Source organism: Atta cephalotes (genome assembly GCF_000143395.1).
Source record: "Atta cephalotes unplaced genomic scaffold scaffold00048, whole genome shotgun sequence".
Taxonomy (NCBI): domain Eukaryota; kingdom Metazoa; phylum Arthropoda; class Insecta; order Hymenoptera; family Formicidae; genus Atta; species Atta cephalotes.
In genome coordinates this window covers 376,093-404,009 of record NW_012130112.1, presented here as the reverse complement: position 1 = coordinate 404,009, position 27,917 = coordinate 376,093, and the positions used below count along the sequence as shown (strand labels likewise).

Here is a 27,917-nt window from a genome sequence, read left to right as displayed (position 1 = left end):
TGGTCTAACTCAGTCCAACTTGTTACTTCGTGATTGGTAGGCGGGGAATTGGTAGAATTTTATATTTACTAAAATTTCGTAAGATATTTCATCAAGTACAAGTAAAACGATTTTTAAAATGGTATGTATAAAGATATTTAATTTCAAATGAAATTGATAGCTTTCATTGGAGCCGACAAAAATGCATAAAAGAAATACATATTCTAAAAGTAATAATTTTTCTTGACATTCTGTAATTGACATTTTATTCTGTCAGGTGGTTGAACTATTTTTTTGATAAACAGCTATAATATGTGATGTTTGATCATTAAAAAATCAAAATAGATTATAGTATCATCTTTATTTATAAAATTTACCTATCGAAATAAAAAAATACTTTAATAATTATTTTCTTTTCATATTTAATGCAAACGATTAAATAATATCTAAGTAAGTATATTGAGCTTTGAATGCTTATTCTTTATAGATACGATTTATCCTTATACAAAATAGGGCCGGTAAGACTAGATTAGCGAAGTGGTATATGAATTTTGACGATGACGAAAAGCAGAAGTTGATAGAGGAAGTTCATGCTGTGGTTACTGTCAGAGATGCTAAGCATACAAATTTTGTCGAGGTTGGCTTGACATAATGCAATTGTTCTTACATTATCATGCAATATCATTAAACATTAAATATATTCCAGTTTCGCAATTTCAAGATAGTATACAGACGATACGCAGGATTGTATTTCTGCATCTGCGTCGATGTTAACGACAATAATCTCTGTTACTTGGAAGCGATACATAATTTCGTGGAGGTGTTGAACGAATACTTTCACAATGTATGCGAGTTGGATTTAGTCTTTAATTTTTACAAGGTACTTTTTTTTCTTCAGTGACACATTTTTGTCACAACCTTACAAGTTAAATGAAATTTTTGAGAATTACTTGAGAATTTCATTATCTTATAATTCTTGTATACTGGACATAGAAATGCTTGCAGTACAGCAGGATAACACAATAGTAGCCAATAACATTACAATTAAGGAAACAGATTAACTACTGCATTATGTTTTGCTGTATAAGCATTGCCACATCCAGTGTAAAGAATCCATTAATTGATTAATATATAATAGTTTTACTTTATTACCTTATCATTACTCAATTGCATATTTGATGATATGTTATGACAACTGTATTTTAGGTATACACTGTTGTGGACGAAATGTTTTTAGCTGGCGAGATCAGAGAGACAAGCCAAACTAAAGTGCTAAAGCAACTCTTGATGTTAAATTCCTTGGAATAAGGCTCTCGCTTTTATGTATTAATAAATATTCTAAATAAGTGTCCGACTGAATATACATCCATAATATGTAGATTATGTCGCGTAAGACATGCATATAAATACTTCACGTAAAAACACATGATTTGTTTCACGAAAAGCGCTAGATGTATGATAATTAGTAGCGCTAGATCTACATAATTTTTTTTGCATTATGACTTATAAAAAAGGTAACAAAGGTGCTCAAAACATGACAAATTTGTAGACACAAAAAAAAGATAGAAAGTATATCCTCTGTGTTTTAAACATGTAATAAATCTTGTAAATATGTGCTAAAGGATATGAAAATGCCTCTCTTTATTGTTACATATGTATATGGTATATGTGTGTGTATATATATATATATATATATATATATATATATATATATATATATCACAACAGTATAGAAAATATTAATTTGTTTTTTCACTATAGAAATTGTTTTTGCCTCTATAAAGATAAAAAGGACATAGGGATGTAGTATATACAATTTTTTATAATTACATTTAAATTCAAAATAAATATGCACGCAATACCCTCATATATAAATAATATATGATAATTAAGAAAAAATGTATTAGAGAAACAATATTAATTGATAATCTACACATCTGACAAGCGATCGAATAATACAGTTCTATTAATGCTACAAAATATTTCAAAGATATTTTTAATTCGTATACGAGTAAAAAAAGTAGCTTAAAAAATTGAAACTCGCTTTACAATGATGAGTAAGTAATACATATTTATGTATGTACAAATAATACAAGTCGTAATTTAGTAAACTCGGGATTGTAATATAGCTTTCTGCAATAACGTGCAAAATGTCGCGTTTACTTCTTGACATAACAGATCCGCTGCTTTATCACCCAGTGCTGCTTGAGCCGTACTAACTCTGCCAAGCTGCAATAACAATCCCGTAATGTCCTCTGCTAATGGAGGAAAAGCTAAGCATATCCGCGTCAATGACGATAACACTGGCACGAAGAGAATAACTCGATCCTCAGCAGATAACACGCCCAAAAGTGTTATCAATGTATTAATCGCTAATCGAGATACGCTTAAAGCTTTCGGCAGAGCATACTGAATCGCCAGATGTGAAGCCAAGTCAACGGCGAATACTTGTTTCTCTGATTCGGGTTGTGACAATAATTCTGGGATCCAGTCAAGGCATATATGCATAGACGGAATTCCGGAAACCGTGATCGGGAGCAATTCTCGAGGATAACCCTATAGAAAAAAATATCCATCATAAGAAATCATACATAAAATTAGAATTAATGATATTTAGATAATTGACGATTAAATTAAGATTCTTATAAGAATATTTAATTTAATCTATACATGTCAGTATATAACCAATAGAAAATGCCTTTAACAGTCTAGCTGAGTCTTAAGTGCTTGTATATTTTTATGTGAATTTATATACTATGTATGTAATCCTTCAAACTACGCGCCGAAATAATTTTTCGATTTTTTTATTTACAGATTTTAATATGTTATTCAATATTAATAAGAACGTTCTAAGATGCTTATGAGCATCGAATTGTTAAATTCTAGTTAATTTAATTTTGTGATATTACTGTGATAATTCAGTGGTTCGCAAAACCAAAAAATCATTTCAGCGCGCAATTTGAAGAACTATATGTATGTAATATATAAATTCACATAGAAATATATAAACACTTAAGACCCAGCTCATTAAAGGCACTTCTCCAATTGATGATTAATTAAAAAATAAAGAGATTAAATAAAATATAATAGCTATATAATTATGTTATTTATATATAATTTATGTTATTAGCAAAGAAACATAAGTAACACTTTCGATTTTGATGAATTTTTGATGTATTGTCTAACCAAAAAATAAGGAACATAAATAAGGAACAAAAATAAGGAATATACTTTTTTATCATAAAGTATCCTTAAATCATTTAGCATTTATTTGAAAATATTTGTTTATTTTTTATAATTTCGATATTTGCTTTGAAAGAAAATCGATTTTCTTCAAAGAGGTGTGTTACCTAACAGTACATAAGTATAGATATCTATAAAAAAATATGTATCTCTTATTTTTTATCTAGATTATAACATATTAAAACCTAATCAAACTCAAAGGATATTCTCTATGCCTTCTTGTAAAATATTTTTTGTAGTTTATTATGAATACCTGAAAGTGGACTAATTTGGCCAAAGACGGATCAGCTATGAATACTTGATGTAAATATGAGCATACGACACTCCGTATTTCCCGGAGGGACCACATTTGTCCAGGAGTTTTCTTGTCTTCTTCTGTCTCCAGACAAGCTTCTAATAAAATCTGTACTGCTGCGCTTTCTTGACCTGCCACCAAGGCTATCCTCAAATCCTCTCTTTCTGTTTCACTCGTCAATTGTCCGATTTTTTCGGTCAGAGGTTTATCCAGCATATGTCTGGCTAATTGAGATCGCGACGCGGCTAATGTAGCTTGTAAAATCCTACGAATAATTAAATTTGATATTATTTTTATGAAAATTTTAAAAAGTTGGTTTTACTTTATTTAAAAGAATTTCTTCAGTTTACCTCAAAATTACAGATAAAATCGGGGCGCATCTAAAAACTCTCGTATCACATCTCAAAACTTGCAATGGATCTAGTACGATATTGTCTTGTGTCAAAAAAACATTTTTCACTATTGAATTTTCTATTAGCAACGCATTTATGGAAAGAACCCATAGACAACGTGGTAATACAGTATTGAGTCTGAGCCACACTTGTTTATAAAGTTCTGAAATTAAAAAACTCTCCTGTGAGTGTTCTTCATTAATAATATGCAAATCCCTCTTATACAGATTAATTAACATTAATGTATAATTTGTCAACTTTTATTAATAATTAATTATTAAGACAATGTACCTTGTATATATCTAGGAACTTGCTCGTCAAGAATGTCCTTGAAATAGTGTATTATCAACTCTGCGTGAGGCCAGATTTCAGTCGGTTTCAGCGTCATCAGTTGTCTCAATAATCTACCAGTCCTTGATGGACAAGTTTTGGCGTGACTGAATGCCTCAACGATTGCAATATCGCTGATTTTCATGCTTTCGTAGCTCGCAATGGCGGAATCTATGTTAATCATCTCATCGTCGAGCCAATCATCCACCAGAGACAGATGAGGAAAATGTGTAGCCAGTAACCGAAGAAGTGGTGAGAACAAACTGGCATAGTTCATCTGATCCCGCTGGACTAATTGTAATAAATATTTGATTGGTAATTCAGAGAGAAACTCTGTAGAATATGACTTGACTTTTCTGCCTTGTGACATGAAGGTGTGCATATTGGACAATCTCACGTCCTCGTACAGCAGGAGGTAATAGAGCAGTAGTAACTGGGAGGTGAGCGAAGGTTTCGATGTGTCAATGTCCATATTGTCAGCGTCTATCTGCATGGTGTTGACGGGATTTTTCTTAAAATCGAAATTTGCCCCGAACACACTGTTCTGAAACACCCGACAGATCTCGTTCTCGGTAATAGGCTTGTTTGTATGCTCGGATGTCTTGTTGTTTGTCATCAGGATAGAATTCACATAGACTTCAACCAGAGCCGGTAGAACTGGATGTAACGGTGGTACACTGGCACAGATCTGCCGGTATATCCAGTTCTTGATGGGTACCCGGTGTTTCGCGAACGCCCGTGATTTCAGCAGTTGATGAATACAATGCACTGGTAGGAAGCCAGGGATATTGGCGTTCAAATTCGCCGTAACTGGTACCTTAACGGCATGCGCAGTGACCACCTGTTCCGTGAAAATCTCCTGCATGAAGATTTGCTTGATCCGTGTGAGATTGTTAGGCCTGATTGGTATCTTCATCCCAAGTGTAGCACAGACCAGCTCGCAGATCGCTGATAACTGATTGCTGTGGAAGTGTATCGCCATCAACAATAACATTTCGCCAAAACTGGCAGTAACGCCACTTGCGCTTTCGAAATAGGCTTCTTCTCGTACCAGCCATTGCACCCATTCGATGCTGCGTTTCTCTAGATTGTGATGCCCGATCAGGGAAGGGCATGCTATCAACATGCACAAGCCAAGCGACACAAATCTAACACCAGCGGGTGATGGCGGTGGATGAGATGTCAGAAGTTGAACGATCATTGCAACTTCATCATCTTGAAACTTGATCCCACCGATACCTCGCAGAGCACAATAGAGCCTGAGCAACGCGCTCGCTTGTACGACTTGCGACTCCGCTAATTGACTGTCCGTGCTCTGTGACGCGATTGTTTGCAGTCGTTTGAGCAGCTCCTCTCGTAATGATTGCAGAGCCGTCTGTGATTCCCACTTGCGTTTCTGTCCATTTCTAATGAACATAGCGATCCACGATCGTACCTGCTGATCGCTACCAAGTAACAAACCAGACACAAAGGCAACCACATCACTCTCGGGCTGCAAGCTATTTGCGTTTTCATGCTCCAAGCTCAAAGTGATAGCCAGAGCGGGCATCCGGCATAACTCCACACATTTAGCTCTAATTGCCAGCGCTTGACTCGGATTCATTTGACAGAGCATCGTAATTGCTTGTGTCCTAATTCTACCTAACGCAGATTCTTCCTGTCGTTCTCCGTTAGCAATCAGATGCGCACACACCTCTGAAAAACTGTCTGGACTGTTGGCGACAATCCAACAAATAATATCAGGGCCATGCTTAACATGCAGGAGAGTTTCCGCTATGTCCAAGATAGATAACAATGTTGGCAGTTCTGCAAGAGCAATGCAGATGACATAGCTTATCTCTTCCATGTAAACCGCATTGTCGAACAGATCTGACTGTTTGACCTGGAACTCTTGATTCTTCTGCAATTCCTGTATCTGAGACGCTATGAATAAGATCTCGCTGAGCACTAATCTGATTCTACGAATGGACTCACTACGTTCAAACTCTAGCGCTAAGCCACTCTGCAGGGATTGGGCCAGTACACTATCTCGTTGAATACTACCGAGCTTCTGTCTAAAAAAAGAAATAGATGAATGTTAACATATAATCATTATATCAAAATATAAAAATTATATAACAATATAAATCTGAAAATCATTGTAAGGATTCAATAAAGGATTCAATAAAGAAGAGATATCTTTTAATGATAAGGAATAGACACTCTGATTTTTACATCTTAAAATTAAGCCCAATAGTAATTTTCTTTACCATTTGAAAATTCATACTTATTCTCTTTAGAGCTTTTCTTCTTTAGAAAATATTAAATATAAATCTATACACGTACATACATACACACGCATGTATGCACATGTACACATACACATACATAGGGTGAATCCAGGTGAATCAGAATAGTTAAACTTGTTTTTTATCTTATGAGAAAATTGTCGACTTAATTATTGACTTAGCAATACAGATCAGATACATCATGTGAATTGGACATACTAAGAAAAAGACACGTTTTTAATATCTTATTTTTAATATCAGATATATCATGTGAATTGGACATACTAAGAAAAAAGCATATTTTTAATATCTTGTAACAATTTTTACAATTCAACCTCGAATGTGTATACGTATATATATATATATATAATAATCTAACACTAATTGTAGGATATTATATAATAGTACACAATAATTTACAAGATTTAAATTAATATCTCTTTTTAAATCAGTTTACAAATTATTATTGAATTGCAGCATAACTGATACCGATTCCGTAATGATATGAATAAGGATTTTATTAACTTTATTTCCTCAATTTTTCCTTGAGCGTCATTATTATAATAAATAAATTTTCATTTAAAAAATCCATTAAAAAATGTAGAAATAAAATGAACGATCATGAAAAAAATTTACTCTCCTTTGTTGTTCAATATGATTTTTAAATGTAAAAATTAATGCAATAAAAGACTAGATGACCGTTGTTAAATTCGTCATCGATATATTATAAAAAAATATATTATAAAAAAAAAAACGAAACAGAATGCGTAAGTATCTTAACCTCAACTGTTGCTCCTGTCGAACATCGGTCTCGAGGGCGTGGAAATCGATCGATAACAGGGCGATAATAGAATTGACAGACTCAATACCAGATAATATCGTCAGGACTTGCTTTCTACCTTCCACGCAATCCTTCGTTATGTCCAATGGTGAGATGAGGCTCATCCTAACCAAACACGGGAGAATAGGCCTAATCTCTTTGTGCGAGCACAATGATAACTCTTTGATATCAACATTCTGTATCGCCGTAAATACTCGTGGCGATACGCGCGTGTTTTCATACATCTTGCCTCCGCCTTTCTCTTAATTCTTTTGCGGACTGATCCGGACTGGCCTCAAATAGAAGAATAAACAAAATCATACGGCGCCAGTATCATCATCATAACAGCCTTCATACCAGAGGTCTGTTTTCTGTGACTGAATTAGTGTACACTTTTGGAACTTGAAGTAAGATAACATATTGTACATAACAGATACATTTGATATTTGAAAGTTGAAAGTGAGAAAGAAAGTGCTAGTGCAGTCTAGTGCAGGAACAGAAAACAGAGTATGCTCACAGGGTATGCTCTTGCGCATATTTCCGAAAGTGCCAATCAGGGACTTTGTCCAAGTTACGTCACATTGAGCGGCAAATTTGAACAACGACTCTATTGTCCGTAGTCAGACCTTGTATTTAAGGCTTCCTTAAATTTATCTTTAGATGCTCAGCAGCCAATGAAAAAATTCATAAAGTATCTAAAAATAAATTTAAGGAAGCCTTAGATATAAGGCTGACTATGAATATAAGTATATAACTCACTTATAGCATATTCAACCCGAGCGGTTTGCACCAACCTAGGTTGGATTAATGACGTTGTATATTCTCTTATTGATAAAACATGTAACGTTAATCAGTAGTAAAACATTATCCAACTCAAATGGGAGCAAATCCGCTTGGGTCAAAAACGTTATTATAAAAGGCTATTATAATTATATATTTTGAATAAATATATTATTTAAATTATTACATAAAAAAATTTTTTAATATTAATTTAATTATTATTTAAATTATTTCAGGGAAACAGTCAAAAAATTTATGTTATTAAATTCGTAATCAATTTGTTCTGATTCTACATGTACGACATAGCTTAAACAAAAGTGGGAATATGCAGTGGTCTGACACAATACGAGAGTATATTCTTATATTTATATCAATTTAATAACAAAAAACTATCGATGACTGTTGTTATAATGACTTATTCTGTTTGGATAGTCTTAAAAAATGCGATTTTCTTATTAATTATTTATATTTGCGTTACTAATTTATGTACTGCGAAGAGGACTCCGAAACGAGGGTCGAAAGTCAAAATGTATTGAGACTTTTATTTAATAAAGTTTTGATTATTTCACATATTAATATCCAATATTAGCTCATATATAGGCATTATATATATTATTAGATTTAATTTCTTGAGCCTGCGATTATCTGCACTTATTCTTTTACGTAAAATATTGCGAATGTATGAGTATAATTAAATTGTACTTTATATAATTTTATATTTTATCAAATTTAAAAAAAAATGTAATAAAATATATTGTATCAAAAATAATTAATAAAATAATAAAAAAGAGGTCAATCCATAGCAGCAGAATTCATTGGCGAAACGTTAAACATTGACATACATTGAGGATATGTTGGACCAATATTGCGCCGATGAATTGTGCTGTTAAGGATTATAATCGGCGGGGATAATGGAGGTCCTCTACGAGATTGATTTTTTATTTATTTGAAAATTCTATTTCAAATTGAAAATAATTCAGGTATTAACCATATCATACGCACGCACGCACGCACGCACGGAAGTGTGATGTATGTTCGTGAGATAGAAAATGAATTTATAAAAAACGACACAAACTATTAGAAATTCTGTTCTCAATTAGTCTTTATCAATTATTTTTTCCAACAACATATTTTAAAAAATAAGACTTCAGAGAAAGACTTTTTTATTACAACTTGTAGCTGTATTCAGAAAAAAATCTTCTCCGAATTTATACATGACAGCATAATATAAATTGAATATATATCTTATTTTTAAAATATATATGTAGTTTTTCAATCTTGAAGATACACAACGCCCAATTGTCTACGCAACTCATCCTCCAATTTCGCCAGCAATAAAGATGTGTCATGAGATACTTTTGGACTTTCTATCAAACCTGTGAAATTAAACACAATAATTAAACATAAAATATTCAATATTATAATTATCGATTTTGTGTACAAAAATTAATTTTGTTATTATAAAAACATTCTCCGATAAGAACAGCATTTATTAAATTATATGATAAAATGTTGCATAAATTCAGTAATCTATAATTACATGACGATATACTAATAAAAACAAATGCAAAAACTTGACCTTTTTTAAAATATTAATAACTGTTTGCTTAATTAATTTCGGCATTATTTAGAAATTTCTGACAAAGCTGTTGCGTTATGGCGCATCATCTTAGCGCAATTATTGCAAAATTATAGTTAATTCAAGATGCCATAATTGTGCAATATTTTCACAATCTGTCTCTTAAGATTATTAAAGTCTCTTGAGATTATTAAATTCATAAAAGATGAGAGCCTCGATCGGCGGATTAGAGCACTGACAGTTTTACCTTTCAAAATGCAGTTACGAGCTTCGACAGCTTCGTAGGAAAGTCCGGCGGAATTTATGAAGTTAACCTCGTGCTTTAATTTCGGTAGCGACGCCTGTACAGTGCCGCTCGGCAATTCCACCTTCGTCGGACACCAAAAATCAGGCACTTTTATCATACCTTTGGTACCACAAATGTACGTCTCATTTGGCAATTCAACCAGCGCATTTGTCATGATTGTTGCGGTGCGATTCCCTTTGTAGGTCAAAGTAGCCGACATGCACATATCGACACCATTCTCATTCAAAATTCCAGCCGCCTTAATACTCTCCGGCATTTCGTTATTATATATCAAACAGGCAAATTGCAAACAGTAAATGCCAAGATCAAGAATTGATCCGCCGCCTAACTCTTTCAAGCTGTAAATTGATTGATTGATTAATTGCTTTGCCTCTTTTAGACGCTAAAAGAGTTAATAAACATTACGTTATCCGATCCACATCAGGCATTTGAAAACCGAAGGAAACGATCACTTGATGAATATCGCCTATATTACCAGATGCGATTTCCTTTCTAACAGTATCATACATGGGAAAACAGCGGCTCCATATAGCTTCCATTAGGAACAGATTTTTACTCTTTGCATAATTAATCAATTCAGTGGTCTGCTTTAGATTCATCGTCAATGGCTTTTCACACAGGACATGCTTGCCATGCTTCAGCATAAGCATCGCGATGTCAAAGTGTTGAGGGTGAATCGCTCCGATATATACGATGTCTTGAAACACATACACGAAATATAACAAATATGAGTATATCAAATTTAATTTAAAACAATTTTTATGGAGACATACTATTTTTGAGTATTACTTTTATTTATATATATTGTGTGTGTGTGTGTGTGTGTGTGTGTGTGTGTGTGTGTGTGTGTGTACTACCTACTATATATATATATATATATATATATATATATATATATCATCCTGAAAATTTTTTCTTAGAATTCTTCAAATAATTTTTCAAATTTCTATATAATTCTATAATTTTAGAAAACTTAAATTCTGATTTTTCAATAAATTTGCATTTTTTCAGAAATGATAAGAAAGTTGAATCTATATATATTTTTTAAAATTTATAATTTATAATTATATAAATTATATATAATTATATAATTATATAATTATATAATTATATAAAATTTATATATAATTATATGTCTAAGTTTAAAGTTTTTTTTTTCAATAATCTTCATAAATTTAAAATATAAAAAAAATTTTGTTTAATTATAAGAAACATTATGAGAATTCTTTTTACAAGATTAAAATTTAAAAATATCTTAAGATTTAAATATAAAAAAATATCTTAAGTTCATTCTATAATTTCCAATAAAAACCAAAAAAATTTAGCATATTTTTCAACAAATCCTATTTAAAATATGAAAAATTCTAAAAAATATTATATGATGAAATTTTCTTTCATTATGATATCACAATGAAATTTTAATATAAATTTTAATGATTGCAAATTAAATTAAAATTATTAATAACAATTCGCAGTTATCATGTACCGATGTCCTTGTTCAATCCTAGTTTCTCATAATCGTCATAAACCGTCTTAATTTCGTGCAACTTTGCAAAATCTTTCGCACGTGACAATTGTCGCGCTGCAACGGCGATGATATCATGCTCATCAGCTGGTAAAGATTGCAATGCCGTTACAAAATCATGCGAAATCTTTCCTGCACTAGCAATGCCCCATCGTAATGTCATCATCTAAATTTTTCGAAAAAAAAGTTTTATCAGTTTAACATTGACCTAGATCTAGTGTGATACGGATACTAATTATAGTAACTTTCTATTGAATTTTGTCTTAATTTCGGCGATACTTATATTCGGTGTAATATATATATATAATGTACGTGTATTTAATTATAATCATTATTTTGATGTAAAGAGATCGGATAGACATCTATTAGACATCGAGGTATCTATATATACAAAAATCTAAAATTTAAAAATATTAATTCTAGATGCCATGATTTTGTATTATTTTTTTTATTATTGTGTTATATTAGACATGCAAAAACCTAATATTTACACAAATACACAGCAAATTTTTATTTATGAAATCTTTTGAGCTGCAAGCAGGATCGCAATATTTAGAAAATTAGCAAGCAAGATCGTGATATTTAGAAAATTAGCGCTCAAAAGCTTATTCGAAAGCTTTTTTTCCCTGCCTATAGTGAATAAATGTACTTATTAATTTTAACACAAGGATAAATTAATTAAATATCCCGATAAAAAATTTTTCATACATGAATATGGGTGCATTTAGCAGATTTAACTGAGCCCATATTCTGTATTGTTAAGTAATGACAACCAATAAGAATCGCGCTTCTTTCCTAAGTTAGTTCCTTGCCATTGGCTATCGTCAGTTATCGATACCGACAACTGTCGGTAAACGTGCAACTTTTGCATATAAAATATCATTCCGCAGCTTTTTCACCATAATATATCTTCGCAATGACAGCGACAACTGTCGGTAGGCATATAAAACAATTTTAGAATATAGGCTGTGTTCAGAATCATTGTCCAGGTGCATCCAGATGTAGTTTTATCTTTATTGTTCACGAATATTAAACAAAGATAAAAGAACATCTGGATGCACTTAGATGATAATTCTGAAGGCAACTCTGTTGTGCAACTGTTTTATGCTTTACTTTGATTTCTAATCGGATGAGGTCGTGATACTTTCGGGTCAAACATGAGTTAACCCAGTGCACTCGAAAACGCTATAAAAATATGTTGAGTCACAATCAATTCCAAAACAAAATCGTCCAATGTGCCAATATTTAAAAGACATCATGACCCGTATTCAAAACGCGTTTACAACGATGTTAGTGCGCTAACATATTATACTTTATGTTATGCATGTTATAGAATTTCAAAGATAAAAGCGTGTTCTGAATACGGATTTACATATGTCATAAACAGCTTATTTATAGCTTATAATATAACGTAAAATCGGTTCTATATTTTGAAATCAATATTCATTGACGCTTCATATTCATTGACTATCGCAACAAACTCACAATCGGCTTGCAACTAATGTAGAACCGGCTTAATAGAAACATTTGACTTATCAAAAATGAAAACGGTACATAGATCGATTTTTGAAGAATCAGCAAAAAGCAACTATAAACTCTAACTACATATTTATGCTATCAACATTATTAATTCAAAATGCAATCGAATATAAAAGAATTAGCACTCACGTTGCAGAAACGAAGTAATCGTCGAAGTAAACCACGACGTCTTGAAGTATACTAACCTGTTTCGCAAGCAAACACTGCTTACGTCGAGATAATCTTGTTCAGCGACTTTCAAGCAACCTTGTAATGCGACATGCACACAGAGATAAAGAATATTTTTATTATGCTATATCTATCCGCGCATTATTTTTGTTTTAATTATTTTCAAACTTGATAATGCAATCAGTTTTATTACAATCGTGCGAAGCATGTAAAATTTTACAGATAATCATTTATATATTAAGGCCCGTATTCAGAACGCCCGTAAGGCGCGTTTTTATCGATAAAACATGCAGAAATTCTATATGCGTAACATAAATTATAGCATGTTAGCGCGCTACATCACTGTAAGCGCATTCTGAATATGCCTATCTCTCTGTCTGCATCATGAGTTTTTTAAGGAATAGTCAATTTCAACAGTTAGTTTTCTTCTATTTTGCTATAAAAAAAATACATAATATTTAAAACATCTAGAATACAATGTAGAGATATAAAATAATAAAAAAAGTATAACTATTTTTATATAATATACTTTTATATAATATACTGTTTTTTTTTTTCGAAAAATCTGTTAACGATGCTTTTATGCCACTAATCACATATAATACATCAGGAATTTTTTATTTTTTTAAATCTAGTTTAAATAAAATATGACTAAGTGAATATTCCTGCAATCCTTAATCAATACAAATATCTATTAAATATAAAAAATAATTTAAGTTGCATATTTGGTTGTAAACATAGTTATATCTCTTAAAGGAAGTATTTTACATAAAGCTCGCCCACGTAACAATCCATGAGGTACTGGTCCATATATTCGCGAATCTGTAGAATTATTTCTGTTGTCACCTTCCAGCCAAACGTGTCCATAAGGTATCTGTAAGAATAAATAATTTGTCAGTACATTTATCAATATGTTTTTCTCTAATTCATGCAGAACTATTAACCAAAAGAACAAGATTTATGCAAAGTAATTCAGAGTAAACATTATCCAAAAACATTATCAAAACCTGTCTCAATAACTTAAAATTTACCGTAGTTATGATAAAGCCATTCCTTATTTTGTCGCCAGGCAGGCCTATGATTCGCTTGCATATATTCTGCTCTGGATTGTTGGGACATTTGGATATGACAATGTCTCCCTTCTCAAGCCTTTGTAATCTAACTGATATTCGTTCCAGAAGTAAGACGTCATTAGTGTACAAAGTGGGTTCCATGGATGGACCACTACACTGTAATTATATCAGCAATAATTATGTTGTCAAAATAAAAGGCATCAGATCTGATAATGACAAATGAGAAAAAATGCGTAATCGTGTCCTTACCACGACAATATCGCCTACATACTCGTATATGCAATATGTCACACATGCACATTGCACGAACCCACGAATAACCTTAACTATAAATTTGTTCAGCATTATGACAAAGGATCGACGAGAAGAGAGATCATTTCTTCTCGTCCGAATCTACCAGAATCACATATGTACATAACATTCGTACTAGAACGCGTAATTCACTCCGTTCGTTTACTCGCGTATAGGTATATACATAATATGCTCGGTAATTGTTTAGAACACCCCCTTCCACTTCGATTTTGATGAAATTGAATTCATTCGACACGTTTTTGAGAAACGAAAAAATCTGACAGAAAAAAAAGTGTCGTTTTGCTCCGTGAACCGAGATATTAAGTTAAATTTGATGATTATTGAGGTTAGGATATCCATGTTAGATCTGTTTTTTATTGCTACACTTTCTCAACTAGTACATACAGAGCAATAAGTTGAAGTAAAACAATATACGTTTGTTTTATTTTAACTTATTGCACCGGTTCAGAGTGCAACAATAAAAAATAGATCTAATACCTGATATTAGAATATAAAGCCGGAAACACAATGAAAAAGCACAGGCAATAGGAACAAAATCTTTATTCTCGAAAAGAAAAAGTATATAAGAAAAATTAGGGAAATACTATACGTGACTATAATCTTTCGTATATATTTTGACTAATCACAGTCGAGTCTCTTTCATTCGACGAAACGAAAGAAATATTCGAAGATGATTGGTCAATTTTTACAGGTTACGGCATACGGTTGTGACCAATATAAACGCTCCCTAATGCTGAATTCACACTGAATCCGACGTGCATCGTACGACACTATGCAACCAATCAAAAAACAGGATTTTGCTTTGTATCATCAATACAAAATAAAATTCTGCTTTCTGATTGATTACAGATCGTCGTACGATGCATGTCGATCCAATATGAATCCAGCATAAGGAATAATGATTCCAACTTATTAGAAATCGTGTATTTCGATATATGCGATTTCTGATAGGTTGAAATCTTTCTTATTCTTTCTATTGTGGCTACACTAACAACGTATATACGTAAACTAAGCTTTTCCCATGCTTTTCAGTGGTAGGAGTTGAAGCCGGAAATTGACAGTTTATGTGGCGTTTTAGGACCCGTACTATTTCACTCTAAGTTTGTCGCGTCGCAAGCTCTAACATGCTTTTACCACAGCTTCTACTCACTCTAGGTTTGTTCGCGTCCCATATTCCAGCTTGCTCCAATGTGCTCCTGCTATAGCTCCTTCACTTCAATAAGCGCGTTAAAGTGAATAAATGTTATGATAAGAGCATTTTAGAACATGTTAGAGCATACGACGTGAACAAAATCTTCTATCGCACTACTCTCATTAAAATAAAAAGAGACACACGGGTCCTAAAACCACATGATGAACTATCAATTTCCGGCTTCAAGCTACAGTCACAATGTTTAGTCTATGCATATATGTCGTTGGATTACATCTTTACTACCAATCAGAAATTTGAACATCAATGTTGAGTTTCTTCGGGAGTTTTCCAACAAGAGACACATGCTGGATTCACGCAATCCTATTTTTCAAATTGATAGAGTGTCGTGCATCATACGATGCATAGAGCTAAAAGAAATCGGCCAATGCCGACTCGATTCGCTATTGGCTCTGCCACGTGTGTGAAATCGTATGTGTGTGAGAGAGAGAAAGAGAGAGAGAGAGAGAGAGAGAGAAGCGAATATGAGAAAAAGAGAAGCGACGTCAGATTGTTGTCAAATTCTTATCAAGAATTAAAATAGTAAAAAATAAAATATAATAATATTCTTACTTCCTGTTCAGGATGTTTAATAAACACATCATAGAACATATATTAATATTTATACTTTACATAAATTATATGAAAATTGTGTTTATAACGTCTGTTTTTATATGAACATTTTTCTTTTTATAGTTTATTTACATTATTAGTTATTATTTTTATAGCTATAAGCTACAATTTTTAAATAATAATAAAAATCTCAATGTTTTTGTATAAAAACTTTAGTAAAAAAATAACTAGTTCAAAATAACTCATGCAAAGTTTATTTATTGCGATTCACCGATTAATTACAAAGATTTAAAACAAATGAATATTTTGTTTATTTACTGAATTAATGTTTGCATTGCAATATATATAACTTTACATAAGTAATTTTAAATATATAAAGTACTTGTATTAAAAAGTCAAAAAAAATTTTGATCATTTATTTTATAAATACATTTCCATACATTTGGAGCACAGATTACAAAATATTACTTTTTATTTTGAAAAACTTATTTATGATCTAAGTGATAAATCATTACAAAAAATTTATCGTATTACTTTTAAATATGATTTTAAATATGATTCAAAATAATTTATAATTTATAATTTATGTATTACGTTGAAAGATTTATCGCATATTCTTTAGCGAATTCTTGCGAAAGAATCGGAAAGAATGTGAATTCTCGTGAAAAGTACTCTGCGAAGTGTTGTCGCAAAATGCGAATATTGCGATGGGCGCATTTGCACAGTACGCTTGCGCGAATCGGAGCAATCGGAGCGCGGTCCGTCCCGACCGCCGTCCGGCTAGAACGGTGCGACTGCGATATATATCACGAGAATCACCCCTTTAATCGGCGCGGTAATCGGGCGCCGTCGGCGAATCTCGGGTTTACGCTCGGTTCCGTCGTGCTCCGCGGTCGTGGAGTCGTGGTACGTGTATGAAAATCTCGTTTAGTTTGATATCTTTGGCAGGTTACGATTGACTGATCGAAAGATCGCCCGCCAAGTCCGCCGATCAACTTGCCGACCGACCCGACCATCTGCGAAGAGCGAATATCACGGTGTACGATATCGCGACAAGTGCCGAGAGCCCCGGATAGACTACTGTGGCACGAGGGAGGAGGCCGGACAACGCGCGCGCGCGCGCGCGCGAGAGCGATACAGGGAGTGACACGCGACGTGGTGCGTCCGTCCGTCTGTCCACCCGCCCGCTCGCTCGCCCGCTCGCACGACTGTCCGTCCGTCCGTCCGTCCGTCCGTTCGTTCGTTCGTTCGTTCGTTCGTTCGTTCGTTCGTTCGTTCATTTGTCCGTCCGTCCGTCCGCTCGCCCGCCCACTCGTTTGTCCACGACCGCTCGTACGCACGACACGGTACGGCACGCACGCACGCACGCACGGCGTCGGAAACGCGCGCGCGCGCGCGCGGGCATATACACACATATATACACACACACACACACATACACACACACACGCGCGCGCGCGCATACACTTATACAAACACATACGAACGCACGGAGGAGACCAAAGAGAGTTCCCCCGTCCAACGGCGCCAATTTAATGGATCCGACCATCGGTTGGTACCAACCGGAGCAGTACGGCCCTGCCAAGGACCTTTGGTTACACATTTGGGAGGCCGAGAAGGGTCTTGACGTTCTGACCCTGCGTAACGACGCGAATACGAGTAATGCGATGGGCGTACGGCTGCAGCAGGACTTTCTCGCGCTGGACACGAGCCCGGCAGCAGCGACGACGACGGCGACGGCGACGACCGCGGCCGGCACCACGCCGTTATCCAATAGCACCGGCACCGGCAACCCTATCGGTGCCGGTGTCGGTTTCGGCGCTGGTAACAACGGCAATGGCAATGGCAATGCCAATGCCGGCAATAGTAGCAACGGTAGTAACGGCCGACCTACATCCGCCGCCGTTCATAGCAGTGCCACTGGCAATGGCAATGGCGAGCATCGTGTGCCCCACAATGCCTGCAACTATTATTACAACCCATCCCGCAGGAAAGGCGAAAATCGGGCAAGCACCTACGGCATGAACTATAATTACGATGCCCTTGTGGGCGAGTACGGCGGCTGTCCGTGGCGTGTGACCAACAAGCATTACTCTATGGGGACAATCGGGTGAGTATATCCGACTCCACATCATCTACTCGGGGGCGGGAGGGATTGTCACACAGTCCATATGGTTGTCTGTTAGGTTATGTTGGCCACCGCTTGAACAAAGTGCCTTTAAATGCCTCCAGGTGAAATTGAAGAGTTGGCAAGATATCGAAGGAAAAGAGGAAGAGATATATATAGTCAGAAAAATATAATAGTCAGGGGTAATAGCAATCTTTTAGAATTTAAATTTGTCATTTCGGAAAAAGAAGAGAGCCTTCCTATACATGATATTTTACACACACACACACATACATACACTCTCTCTCTCTCTCTCTCTCTCTCTCTCTCTCTCTCTTTCTACAGTAGGTTTACAAATAAAGCTCGTAAACAGCTGCAAAAAATTTTTGTCATCAAGTATTGTTGGCTGATATAAGAAATTGTAAACATATCTCATGTATCTATCCTATGTATAAGAGATACATTATAAACTCAAGGACAAGGCATATCGAGTATTTTTCACAAAGATGTCTCAAATTCAGATGAAAATTCTATTTCTTAAGTTTTTTGTGATTGTATTTGTCAGGAATTATTTTATATTTGCATATATTTTATTTCTACACATCATTTTACAGATGTTGATGACTGGACATTGAATAGGTTTATGTTTCTGTTTAGATTACATGAGGAAATAGAAGATTTTTTTTCATACATGTGTCCCTCGCACGAAGAGCATGTATTAAGATTGAGAGTTGTAAAAAGGATAGAAAATGTAATTTATGATCTCTGGCCAGACTCTAAAGTCGAAGTATTTGGTAGCTTTCGCACTGGTTTATATTTGCCTACAAGGTAGGTATCTTTATGTATTGTAAATAAATCTGAGAGTCGATTGTTCCTTTTGGATTGATCTTTGGATGAATTAAGTAATAATTTATCTAATGGATAAATAAGTGAGTTTTAGTGGAATTAGAGTTTAGATGGAATAATCTAATCTGAGAGGAATATTTGTTTACCAAATTTACTCGCATGTCAAGTACTCTCAAATATATGTATAGAGACTTTCCTATTGTTACAGTGATATAGATTTGGTAGTAATAGGGATGTGGACAAATCTTCCTTTGCGTACTTTGGAACGTGCTTTACTAGATCGAAATATCGCTGAGCCATCTTCTATTAAAGTGTTGGATAAGGCCAGTGTACCGATCGTCAAACTGACCGATAAGGAAAGTGAAATTAAGGTGGACATTAGTTTCAACATGAATAATGGCGTCAAGTCTGCAGAGTTGATAAATTCCTACAAGAGGCAATATCCGGTTCTGGAGAAATTAGTCATGGTGTTAAAGCAATTTCTACTACAAAGAGATCTTAACGAAGTGTTCACTGGCGGTATATCTTCATACAGTTTAATACTCATGACCATCAGTTTTTTACAAGTGAGTACAATTGTTGCTAACATATCTACTGAAATTACATTTATTATTGTCACAATTGTCTCATGACACTCAATTGCTGTTGTCGAATCAAAATTTTGATTTATTACAGTTACATCCGAGAAAGGATATTCATTGTCCAAATACCAATCTGGGAGTGTTATTGATTGAATTTCTGGAGCTGTATGGGAGAAAGTTCAACTATGTTAAGACTGGCATTCGCATAAAGGATGGTGGTCAATATATATCGAAAGAAGAGGTCTAATTTTATATTTGTGTTACATTGTAGAGGCTCTATATCAGTCAGTATTTTTGATATTAATTATATATGTTGATTAATAGATTCAACGAGATATGATAGATGGTCATCGACCATCTCTATTATGCATAGAAGACCCACTCACACCTGGGAATGATATCGGCCGTAGTAGTTACGGTGCTTTGTATGTAAAGAGTGCATTTAATTGGGCCTATTGTATTCTCTCTCAAGCGGCCAATCCCTCAAATATCTTAATCAATGACGCCAGTAAAGTAAGGTGAGATCTTTATTACTTATCATTTTGTTTTTTCTATTCTATTTTATCCTGTACAACATGTAAATTATAATAAACAATACTTTCATTATACGCAGCATACTGGGAAGAATAATCCGTGTGACCGATGAAGTAATATACTATCGTAGATGGATCAAAGAAACATTCCTCTTACCCGTAGGCGAAGGAGACTCTCTGTCAAGCTCAACTGGTTCTGATGCATCCACTCTTTCAGCTCCCGCTAGTGATACGGTACACATGATAAACATATTAAAAAAATGTCTTTGTCGTCATTATTATTTTATACACAATTAATTTCTTTTGTATATACAATATTTTACTTGTTTTTCACATCCTTTAATATATTGAAATTCGAAGCCCTCCTCCCATGATATATTGCTGTATAATTTTATATAGGATCGTTATTAATTCTGAATTTATTTATATGTTTTTCTAAGGACTCTGAGTGTAGTCGTGGCAATTCTCCGAACACTGGTGGAAAGAGCGAAAACGACAAAAATAAAGATAGGCACTTTTATAATAGTCATCAAATTCACAATTATTCTGGAAGAAAAGCATTCAAAGCAACCATTCATGGTACGACAATTAATTGATTTTGTTTGCTACTTGTGCATATTAAATTGTTGTAACAGATTTCGATTACACGAATACATACACACGTTCGATGATATCTTTCGTATTTGACGCGTGCTATTTTTTTGTTGATGTTTCTTTGTTGCAGCCAATCACCAGCAAAGTTTCAAAGGCAACTATCATCGCATCAACAACAATATAGTTGGTCAAAACAAAGCCAAGCACGCACTTCACAGTAATGGAAACAACAATAATAATAATAACAATACTAGTCACAGTCCAAGTTCTAGACCACATTCGATAAAGAGGAAAAAACAATGCACGATGCAACGTGGAACCGGAGATTGTGTACGGTGATGAAATGTACACAATAATTTCAGATATTACTTCCGTCACTTAAGTAGCGAGCTCAATATCATAACTGTGTGATAGAAAGACAGCGATTAATGGTCGGTTATCGCAATAACTGAATCATCCTACGCGAGTACTCTTCGCTTTCAGTTTCAGTTCAATGTACAGAAGGGCACAATGTTTACGGTTCTGAAAGAACCAACAGTTTGGAAATTTAACGATTCTTGCGCAGAACAAGAATGCCCAAGCAGTAGCTATACATATATACATATATATATATATATACATTTCTTTTTTCCTCCCCATTTGTCAGAACTATATATTTTGCTCTGTACGCAAAAGGTTATACATTAAAGACGTACAGAATTCTTAATGGAAATTTGAGATAAGATCTATTTATATTTCACTTTCATTGCACAGATTACAAACGGTACCCGGTGTAATAACACTTTATTATCGTTATAAAAAAAATTGCAAAATTTTATCATTACCATCGTCGAATAGTAATTGTGTTCACAGCCATGATAAGTAACATATTGTAATATATTCAAAGTACGAATAGTATACAGACGATAATAAGTTATATACGTTTTTCTCAACACATAAAACTATGAAACGCCGATATTGACAACTAAAAACTTAGTTTTCTATATGAAACTATATTCTTATAAAAAGAGAGTGACAGCAAATTGGTGATATTGGCACTTATCTAATGTACATATTGTAATATACATCTCATCAAACATAGAGAAGTAAGTCTAAGAGTTACCTACTAAATTTTTTTAACTTATAAATATCTAAAATAGCGTTTATTATAGTGATTTTATCATAAAAATTCGTGGATGAAGCCATATCTATTTAAAAGTATACTATTCTTTTTTGTTTTTTTTTCTCTACAAAGCATAAATATATCGTTGTTGAAAGATTTTGGTATGTTTTTCAGATTTTAATAAAATTTCAGATTTACGCGCGAATAATACGATGGTAGAAAAAAATTTTGAATAACAATATTTTTTAAAAAGTAGCTTATTATCGAGACAAAGTGATGACAACGCTTCGAATCTTTACAGTCTATTTCGTAGCAACAATTTTTTTGCAAATTAGCTTTATCTATTTTCTTTTGTACAGAGACGCCAGTTTCTTAATGTTAGCTCATAATCCTTAGTATCCTCTGAACAATGATGTATTATTTTTATATCAGATAATTAAAATAAAAAATATGTTTGTATTATACAAAGGGAAAAAACGAAGAATCTGATATTTATGAATCTTACATTGCATTTGATGAAACTTGTGTATATGACAATACGCGAAAAGGCCTTGACATTACTTAAAAAGCTCCATATGTTACGTTCTTCGATCGTAGACATAGTTCATTATCAAACATTACATTCCGTTGACGCAATAATTAATAAGACAGAAGTGTTTACCGCAAACAAATCTTTTCAATGACATAGATCAAAATTCTTTCTGGTGCTACTGCATTTTTGTGTTCAACGATTTTTAATGTGCGATGTAAAGATTTATCCTTGTAACATGTTTAATTTAGTCACGTAAATTGAGGATGTTTAGAGCTTTGATATCTTTTTAAATTATATATAACACCCAATATTTCGTGTATATTAATTATTATTTAACTTAAAAAAAAGCTCTTTCATATGTAATATTATAAGCTGTGATTGAATTTAATAATTAAATTGTCAATTGCTTAAAGATATATATAAATATATATAAATATATAATTTAAATGTTATTGTAAAGCATTACTACTATAAAGCCATACTACATTTTTAAAAACTGTAAACTATTATATCTTAGTGATCCTCAACAAATTACGTGTTTTTTTATAAATATCAGAATTTCGTAATCATTGAAGGTTTGATAACGAAACTTCGTGATCACTCATATTTATCGAATTTCCCGGACCGTCTGTAAAAAACGCAAAAAAAAGATGAAAAGTTTAATAAATATGAATGATGCCGATATCTGATCTTAAATTATTTCTCGTTTGTATATTTTTAATTAAGGGAAGCGATTTTACCTCGTATATAGCCATCATTTAAGATCAGCTATAGACCGTTTATAAACTTCTCTCGATAGCAATATAATACTCTGTATTTTCCAAAAATTTTGATAGTCATGTATATTTATATTTGTGTGAGTATATTTTTAAATAAGCAATAATGTGTAACGAATATAACACGATCAGTGATGCCATTTTATCTTCGCAGAACTGTACTGTCGTTTCACAGCCGTTACATTCAGATTGTAAAAAAAATATTTAACTGGCGTATATACATTACTGAAAGTTCGTAACTGTGTAACTGCGAATTTTCAAAAGTACAGGCAACAGTACAATTACCCGTGCTTTGGTAATGTCTTTTTTTTTTTAATAAAAAGAAAAGCTTTCGCGAGGAGAAAGGAAAGTGAGATAGCAACTATGCGAATACTAAATCATGGATTTAGCAGTCGTCGAGCCGGCAGCGATTCGTACTTAACAATTGTCTACTCGTAAGTTTGTACACATATGTTTAATCCGAGATATGTGAAAAATGTACAGAAATGAAATAAATCTTACTTACCTTTTTCTTCAATCAAGTTTTACATTTGAGCGATTTTTGCATTTAATTCTTAATAATTTAATATGCACTAATTTATATATCTACTATATATTTTACATATAATTTAATATATTATAAAGACTATAAATTGATAGCAACGTACTTTTAATATATCGATAGCGCTCTAATGTAACTACATGACATTTATTAAAATTTCGTCACTTGTACATTTATATATATATGTGTGTGTGTGTGTGTGTATATATATATATATATATATATATACACACACATACAAAAAGCGCTCAAAGAACGAGATACTGTACATGATGACTAAGTAATTAGTAGCAGGGTAAATTTAATTAATTTATTTTCGAGCGCAGAGACCGTCGATCGGATTCATGTCGAGTTTCTTCATGCGATCCAATTGCGCCAACCGTCTCTCCATCGAAAATGTTTCAGGCAAAGGCGGGTTAGCTGGAAGAAGAGGTAACATTGCAATAAAGCAGCGATAACGCAATTCGAATCACATTGGAACACAGAAACATACAGAATTCCTTGAAATACAAAAACAGCCATATGGCAGCGCTTGGTACCAGGAGAAACATTCCCAATATGCCTTTCCATTTTCCTGTCGATGCATTCATCTCGCTAAATGTTTGACGGAAACTGGCACGATACAGTATCTTTTTCTCGTCGATTGATAGCTTCTTCCAGTCTCCTTTCTCCTTCTCTCTCAATGCCTGACAAAAAAAATATGGTATAATTTGACAATTGCCACCTAGTAATGATTGATAGGTCTATGCTTTGTGACTGAACTTGCGTACATTTGTATTTAAAATAAAATAAATTTACAGAGTAGTCTTCGAGTATTCTGAAAGATTTTAGAAGATAATTCTTCACATTAATTCAAGGCAAAAATATTGTGTGATCATATGTCTGAAACTGCTTAATTTTAAAAGGATGTCAAAATTGAAGTGGAAAACATATTTTTTAAAATTTCGTTCTTTTTCGAAAATTTTGAAAACTTTAAATTATTTTGTGAAATTTTATGCATGTTTAAAGTTTCATTAAAATAATATCAGTGGTTTTCAAAATTTTTGGAAAAAATAAATTTTTCCTCCAAATTTGACTTGTATCTTTGAAATTAATCCGTTTTAAACACATAGTCATGTGAAGTTTTCTTGAATTAATATCAGGAATCATTCTTTAAGACTAATATTCACTCACCATTATTATCTCAGATTTAACATCAGAGATGAGAAAACGCATAATAAACATTCTTCCAAATTATAATTACATGAGGGTAGCTAAAGAAAGGGAGGCAAAGTGATGATGATTCTTCTCCTAAATTTTATAAAACCAAAATAATGAAAACTACTTAAGTATTCATAAGAAATTAATTTTGGAAAATAAAAGAGAATTGGAGGTGAAAGTTAGGAAGCTTTTCCGAGAAAAGATTTGAGAAAGATTTTCTGAGAATCCAAGACAGTAAAGAATTGTTCCATCTTTTGATAAATTTTACCTATGAGGTAAATTTGCTGTGATTGGGTTATCTTGCTACTTACCTAACATGTAAAATTTATGAAACAATTCCAAAAGATAAAACAACCGGCCCTTAGTGTTATAAATTTAAATTTTTCCAGTTTGAAGAATGGTTTACAATTTTAAGAGAAAAATAAAGAAAATTAGTAAATTAAATATGCGTGATTTTGTGATTTACCTGCTAGTGATTAATTAAAAACAATAATAGAAAATATAAAAAAAATCCAATAATCTATATCCACTTGATTATCCTCACTTCCTCCGAATTAAAAAATCTGAATTCTTCTAAATTGGCTTCCTCCTTCTAAACAAAATTCTGATTATGCCTATGTTTGAATATAAAAATATTTTTTAATTGATAAATTGAGAATAGACTTGTATATTTTTTTATTTCTGATACATTCTGAAACAGTAGTGGTGAGTGAATAAAAGTTTTAAAATCTTTTAAAATACTTAAAAATTATTTTGCATATTTAAAATTTGGCCAAAACTCAAGCTAGAAAATTTTAATGCAGTGACAAAGAACAGACCCTATGAGAGAGCTTTAACTCTATTCCTCTTACCATGATATCAGCAGTATTTTCTTTCCAGCGTATCGCAGGATAGGGAAAATCCACTCTATCCAAGTAAGTAGGTTCACCATTGTATCCGTAGCCTACTACATCCCTATTATTAACTTTCTCCACTGTCACCAATCCACATCTTTGGATTTGAATAACAGGTCGTAAATAACTCACAAATAGTCTACTTGCCATTGCTCACTATAAAAATACAGCAGAAAATGGAATATCAAGGTACTGACAATTATTCCAACAAAATTAGATATCTTATTATTGAATGAAATACATGGAGATTTATATAACCTTTGCAAGATCGACGATGATGATAAAATGTGTATAATAAAACTGGATAAAATTAAGTTTTTGTTATCGATTCGAGATTTAATTCGCGATGATACCGCGAATCATATCGAATTTTAACGAATATATCTTTGAGTTATCTACTAATTTAGCGCAATTATCATTCGCATTAGCATTCCGCGAGATTTATTTATATACGTATTACATTAATTGCACCGTAAAATTATTTGTCATACGATACAATCAATGAAAATATCCTTCTTGTCGTGTTAATGGAGTCTTCGCAGAAACGTCAATATTCGAAAGAATACCTTGCTCCAAGATCGAACACGATGTATGAGTGAGTTACCTAACTGATAGCAATGATAGCTCTGGATAACTCGAAGGAAATGCGAAATGGCAGAGGGCCTCCTGCACTGCACGGAGAGAAATTACGTAATCGCGCCGAGACAGACTGTTACTGGTCAGCGTCCAGTTATATTGTTATGAGATATTAACATTAATCAATCAGTACCAATTGACTCACTGATATTTGCGACAGTTTTTTGTCGTACTTCATGAAGGGGGAATAATTAGTAAAATGTAAAGGGTTCCGCATAATAAAAGGAACAGGGAACAGAGAACACAGAATAAAAATTTCAACCTATCAGAAATCATGTATTGTAGAATACATAATTTCTGATAGGTTGAAATTCTTCTCCCCTAACATATGTATATGTGTTCCAAAATCACTGCTAGTGCTGAGAAAACGTATAACATACGTGACGTAAACTGTAGATTTTTAACGCTGACAGTGAATTTTGGAGCTTCACTGTTCTAGAGTTCTAAATTTATAAGAAAAGCGCGACTGGTACTAAGTATTCTGATTGGCCATTGTAATTACGTGATTAGCAATTATGCCATTAGCCAATGATGAACTTAGGAGGATCCTGTTTGACGACACAATCCTAATTGCACATACCACTTATATCAGCTGGGGGATAGGGAGGAGTGCCTAGTAATTTTTCACTGCATTACCAATGAGAATATTTTATTTTTAAATTAACCAATTAGCGATGTATGCCATGTGTGGATCATACGATGTAAGTAATTGAAGTTTTCCCGATGAACTTATGGCTCCTGGATATCAATCATAAAACTTTATCCCTAGGACGGAAAGTGAAAAGTGAAAATTTTCTCCATTAATGTCAATGGTAAAAATTTTTACTTTTTACTTTTTACTTTTTACTTTCCATCCTAGGGATAAAGTTCCATTATTGAGCTAAGCCGCCGAGATATTATTAAGTCAACTCTGAGGAAATTTTCGGCTTTTTTATAAAAAGGGCCCGGAGGTAATTGAAGAACGCTAACATTATCAACAATTGATATAAATTTATTATTATTAACATAAATATTTGTCTCATACATTATTAAATTCATGATTTTTTATTACATAAATGTTTCATAAATAAATATGCATACTTGTAAAACTATAATATTCTATATATTGCAGAAAAATTACAATTCTTTCTCTGTGATTATCATTTTTGTTGATAATCAAACTTTGACGATAATACTAAAATCACAATTTTAAAGAAAAATCGAGT

General features: G+C 33.2%; 6 protein-coding genes across 7 annotated transcripts; 2 read left to right on the top strand and 4 right to left on the bottom strand.

Moving 5' to 3' along the window:
• The first annotated feature begins 70 nt into the window (after positions 1-70).
• LOC105622681 (AP-2 complex subunit sigma) lies at positions 71-1,601 on the top strand. Its single transcript, XM_012204095.1, has 3 exons — positions 71-616; positions 686-859; positions 1,186-1,601. Exons 1-3 carry the CDS (start codon positions 524-526, stop codon positions 1,285-1,287), a joined length of 369 nt encoding a protein of 122 aa, XP_012059485.1. The 5' UTR covers positions 71-523; the 3' UTR covers positions 1,288-1,601.
• Positions 1,602-2,082: 481 nt separating this feature from the next.
• Positions 2,083-7,571, bottom strand: LOC105622680 (integrator complex subunit 2). Its single transcript, XM_012204094.1, has 5 exons — positions 7,288-7,571; positions 4,201-6,293; positions 3,868-4,072; positions 3,476-3,782; positions 2,083-2,535 (listed from the first exon to the last, which is right to left on the bottom strand). Exons 1-5 carry the CDS (start codon positions 7,569-7,571, stop codon positions 2,083-2,085), a joined length of 3,342 nt encoding a protein of 1,113 aa, XP_012059484.1.
• A 1,682-nt stretch (positions 7,572-9,253) lies between these two features.
• On the bottom strand, positions 9,254-11,683 carry LOC105622679 (trans-1,2-dihydrobenzene-1,2-diol dehydrogenase-like). The gene is made up of 4 exons (XM_012204093.1): positions 11,479-11,683; positions 10,398-10,689; positions 9,933-10,330; positions 9,254-9,482 (listed from the first exon to the last, which is right to left on the bottom strand). Exons 1-4 carry the CDS (start codon positions 11,681-11,683, stop codon positions 9,379-9,381), a joined length of 999 nt encoding a protein of 332 aa, XP_012059483.1. The 3' UTR covers positions 9,254-9,378.
• A 2,095-nt stretch (positions 11,684-13,778) lies between these two features.
• LOC105622678 (mitochondrial inner membrane protease subunit 1-like) lies at positions 13,779-15,156 on the bottom strand. 2 transcript variants are annotated; one of them, XM_012204092.1, is made up of 4 exons: positions 15,087-15,156; positions 14,547-14,690; positions 14,256-14,453; positions 13,779-14,098 (listed from the first exon to the last, which is right to left on the bottom strand). In XM_012204092.1, exons 2-4 carry the CDS (start codon positions 14,640-14,642, stop codon positions 13,937-13,939), a joined length of 456 nt encoding a protein of 151 aa, XP_012059482.1. In that variant the 5' UTR covers positions 14,643-14,690; positions 15,087-15,156; the 3' UTR covers positions 13,779-13,936. The 2 variants fall into 2 exon arrangements, with proteins under 2 accessions (XP_012059482.1, XP_012059481.1); XM_012204091.1 differs by lacking the exon at positions 15,087-15,156 and having other exon boundaries at positions 14,547-14,886.
• Positions 15,157-17,906: 2,750 nt separating this feature from the next.
• Positions 17,907-21,371, top strand: LOC105622677 (non-canonical poly(A) RNA polymerase PAPD5-like). The gene is made up of 8 exons (XM_012204089.1): positions 17,907-18,481; positions 19,136-19,306; positions 19,533-19,890; positions 20,000-20,146; positions 20,230-20,423; positions 20,519-20,672; positions 20,879-21,017; positions 21,163-21,371. The coding sequence occupies exons 1-8, from the start codon at positions 17,907-17,909 to the stop codon at positions 21,369-21,371; spliced, it is 1,947 nt and encodes a 648-aa protein (XP_012059479.1).
• A 2,735-nt stretch (positions 21,372-24,106) lies between these two features.
• LOC105622676 lies at positions 24,107-26,226 on the bottom strand. Its single transcript, XM_012204088.1, has 3 exons — positions 26,035-26,226; positions 24,477-24,669; positions 24,107-24,403 (listed from the first exon to the last, which is right to left on the bottom strand). Exons 1-3 carry the CDS (start codon positions 26,224-26,226, stop codon positions 24,294-24,296), a joined length of 495 nt encoding a protein of 164 aa, XP_012059478.1. The 3' UTR covers positions 24,107-24,293.
• Between the last annotated feature and the right edge of the window lie 1,691 nt (positions 26,227-27,917).

Coding starts and splice junctions, on each gene's coding strand:
- LOC105622681 (XM_012204095.1), top strand. CDS start 524: ATGAATTTTGACGATGACGAAAAGCAGAAGTTGATAGAGGAAGTTCAT. Junction 617..685: donor AGCATACAAATTTTGTCGAG/GTTGGCTTGACA, acceptor AATATATTCCAG/TTTCGCAATTTCAAGATAGT. Junction 860..1,185: donor TAGTCTTTAATTTTTACAAG/GTACTTTTTTTT, acceptor ACTGTATTTTAG/GTATACACTGTTGTGGACGA.
- LOC105622680 (XM_012204094.1), bottom strand. CDS start 7,571: ATGTATGAAAACACGCGCGTATCGCCACGAGTATTTACGGCGATACAG. Junction 6,294..7,287: donor CGACAGGAGCAACAGTTGAG/GTTAAGATACTT, acceptor TTCTTTTTTTAG/ACAGAAGCTCGGTAGTATTC. Junction 2,536..3,475: donor CCAAATTAGTCCACTTTCAG/GTATTCATAATA, acceptor TTTTTTCTATAG/GGTTATCCTCGAGAATTGCT.
- LOC105622679 (XM_012204093.1), bottom strand. CDS start 11,683: ATGATGACATTACGATGGGGCATTGCTAGTGCAGGAAAGATTTCGCAT. Junction 10,690..11,478: donor AGGATTGAACAAGGACATCG/GTACATGATAAC, acceptor ATGTGTTTCAAG/ACATCGTATATATCGGAGCG. Junction 9,483..9,932: donor TCGTAACTGCATTTTGAAAG/GTAAAACTGTCA, acceptor TTAATTTCACAG/GTTTGATAGAAAGTCCAAAA.
- LOC105622678 (XM_012204092.1), bottom strand. CDS start 14,642: ATGCTGAACAAATTTATAGTTAAGGTTATTCGTGGGTTCGTGCAATGT. Junction 14,454..14,546: donor ATGTAGGCGATATTGTCGTG/GTAAGGACACGA, acceptor ATATAATTACAG/TGTAGTGGTCCATCCATGGA. Junction 14,099..14,255: donor ATGGCTTTATCATAACTACG/GTAAATTTTAAG, acceptor TTATTCTTACAG/ATACCTTATGGACACGTTTG.
- LOC105622677 (XM_012204089.1), top strand. CDS start 17,907: ATGGATCCGACCATCGGTTGGTACCAACCGGAGCAGTACGGCCCTGCC. Junction 19,891..19,999: donor TGACCATCAGTTTTTTACAA/GTGAGTACAATT, acceptor GATTTATTACAG/TTACATCCGAGAAAGGATAT. Junction 20,147..20,229: donor AATATATATCGAAAGAAGAG/GTCTAATTTTAT, acceptor GTTGATTAATAG/ATTCAACGAGATATGATAGA.
- LOC105622676 (XM_012204088.1), bottom strand. CDS start 26,226: ATGGCAAGTAGACTATTTGTGAGTTATTTACGACCTGTTATTCAAATC. Junction 24,670..26,034: donor AAAATACTGCTGATATCATG/GTAAGAGGAATA, acceptor TTTTTTTGTCAG/GCATTGAGAGAGAAGGAGAA. Junction 24,404..24,476: donor TTTGTATTTCAAGGAATTCT/GTATGTTTCTGT, acceptor CTCTTCTTCCAG/CTAACCCGCCTTTGCCTGAA.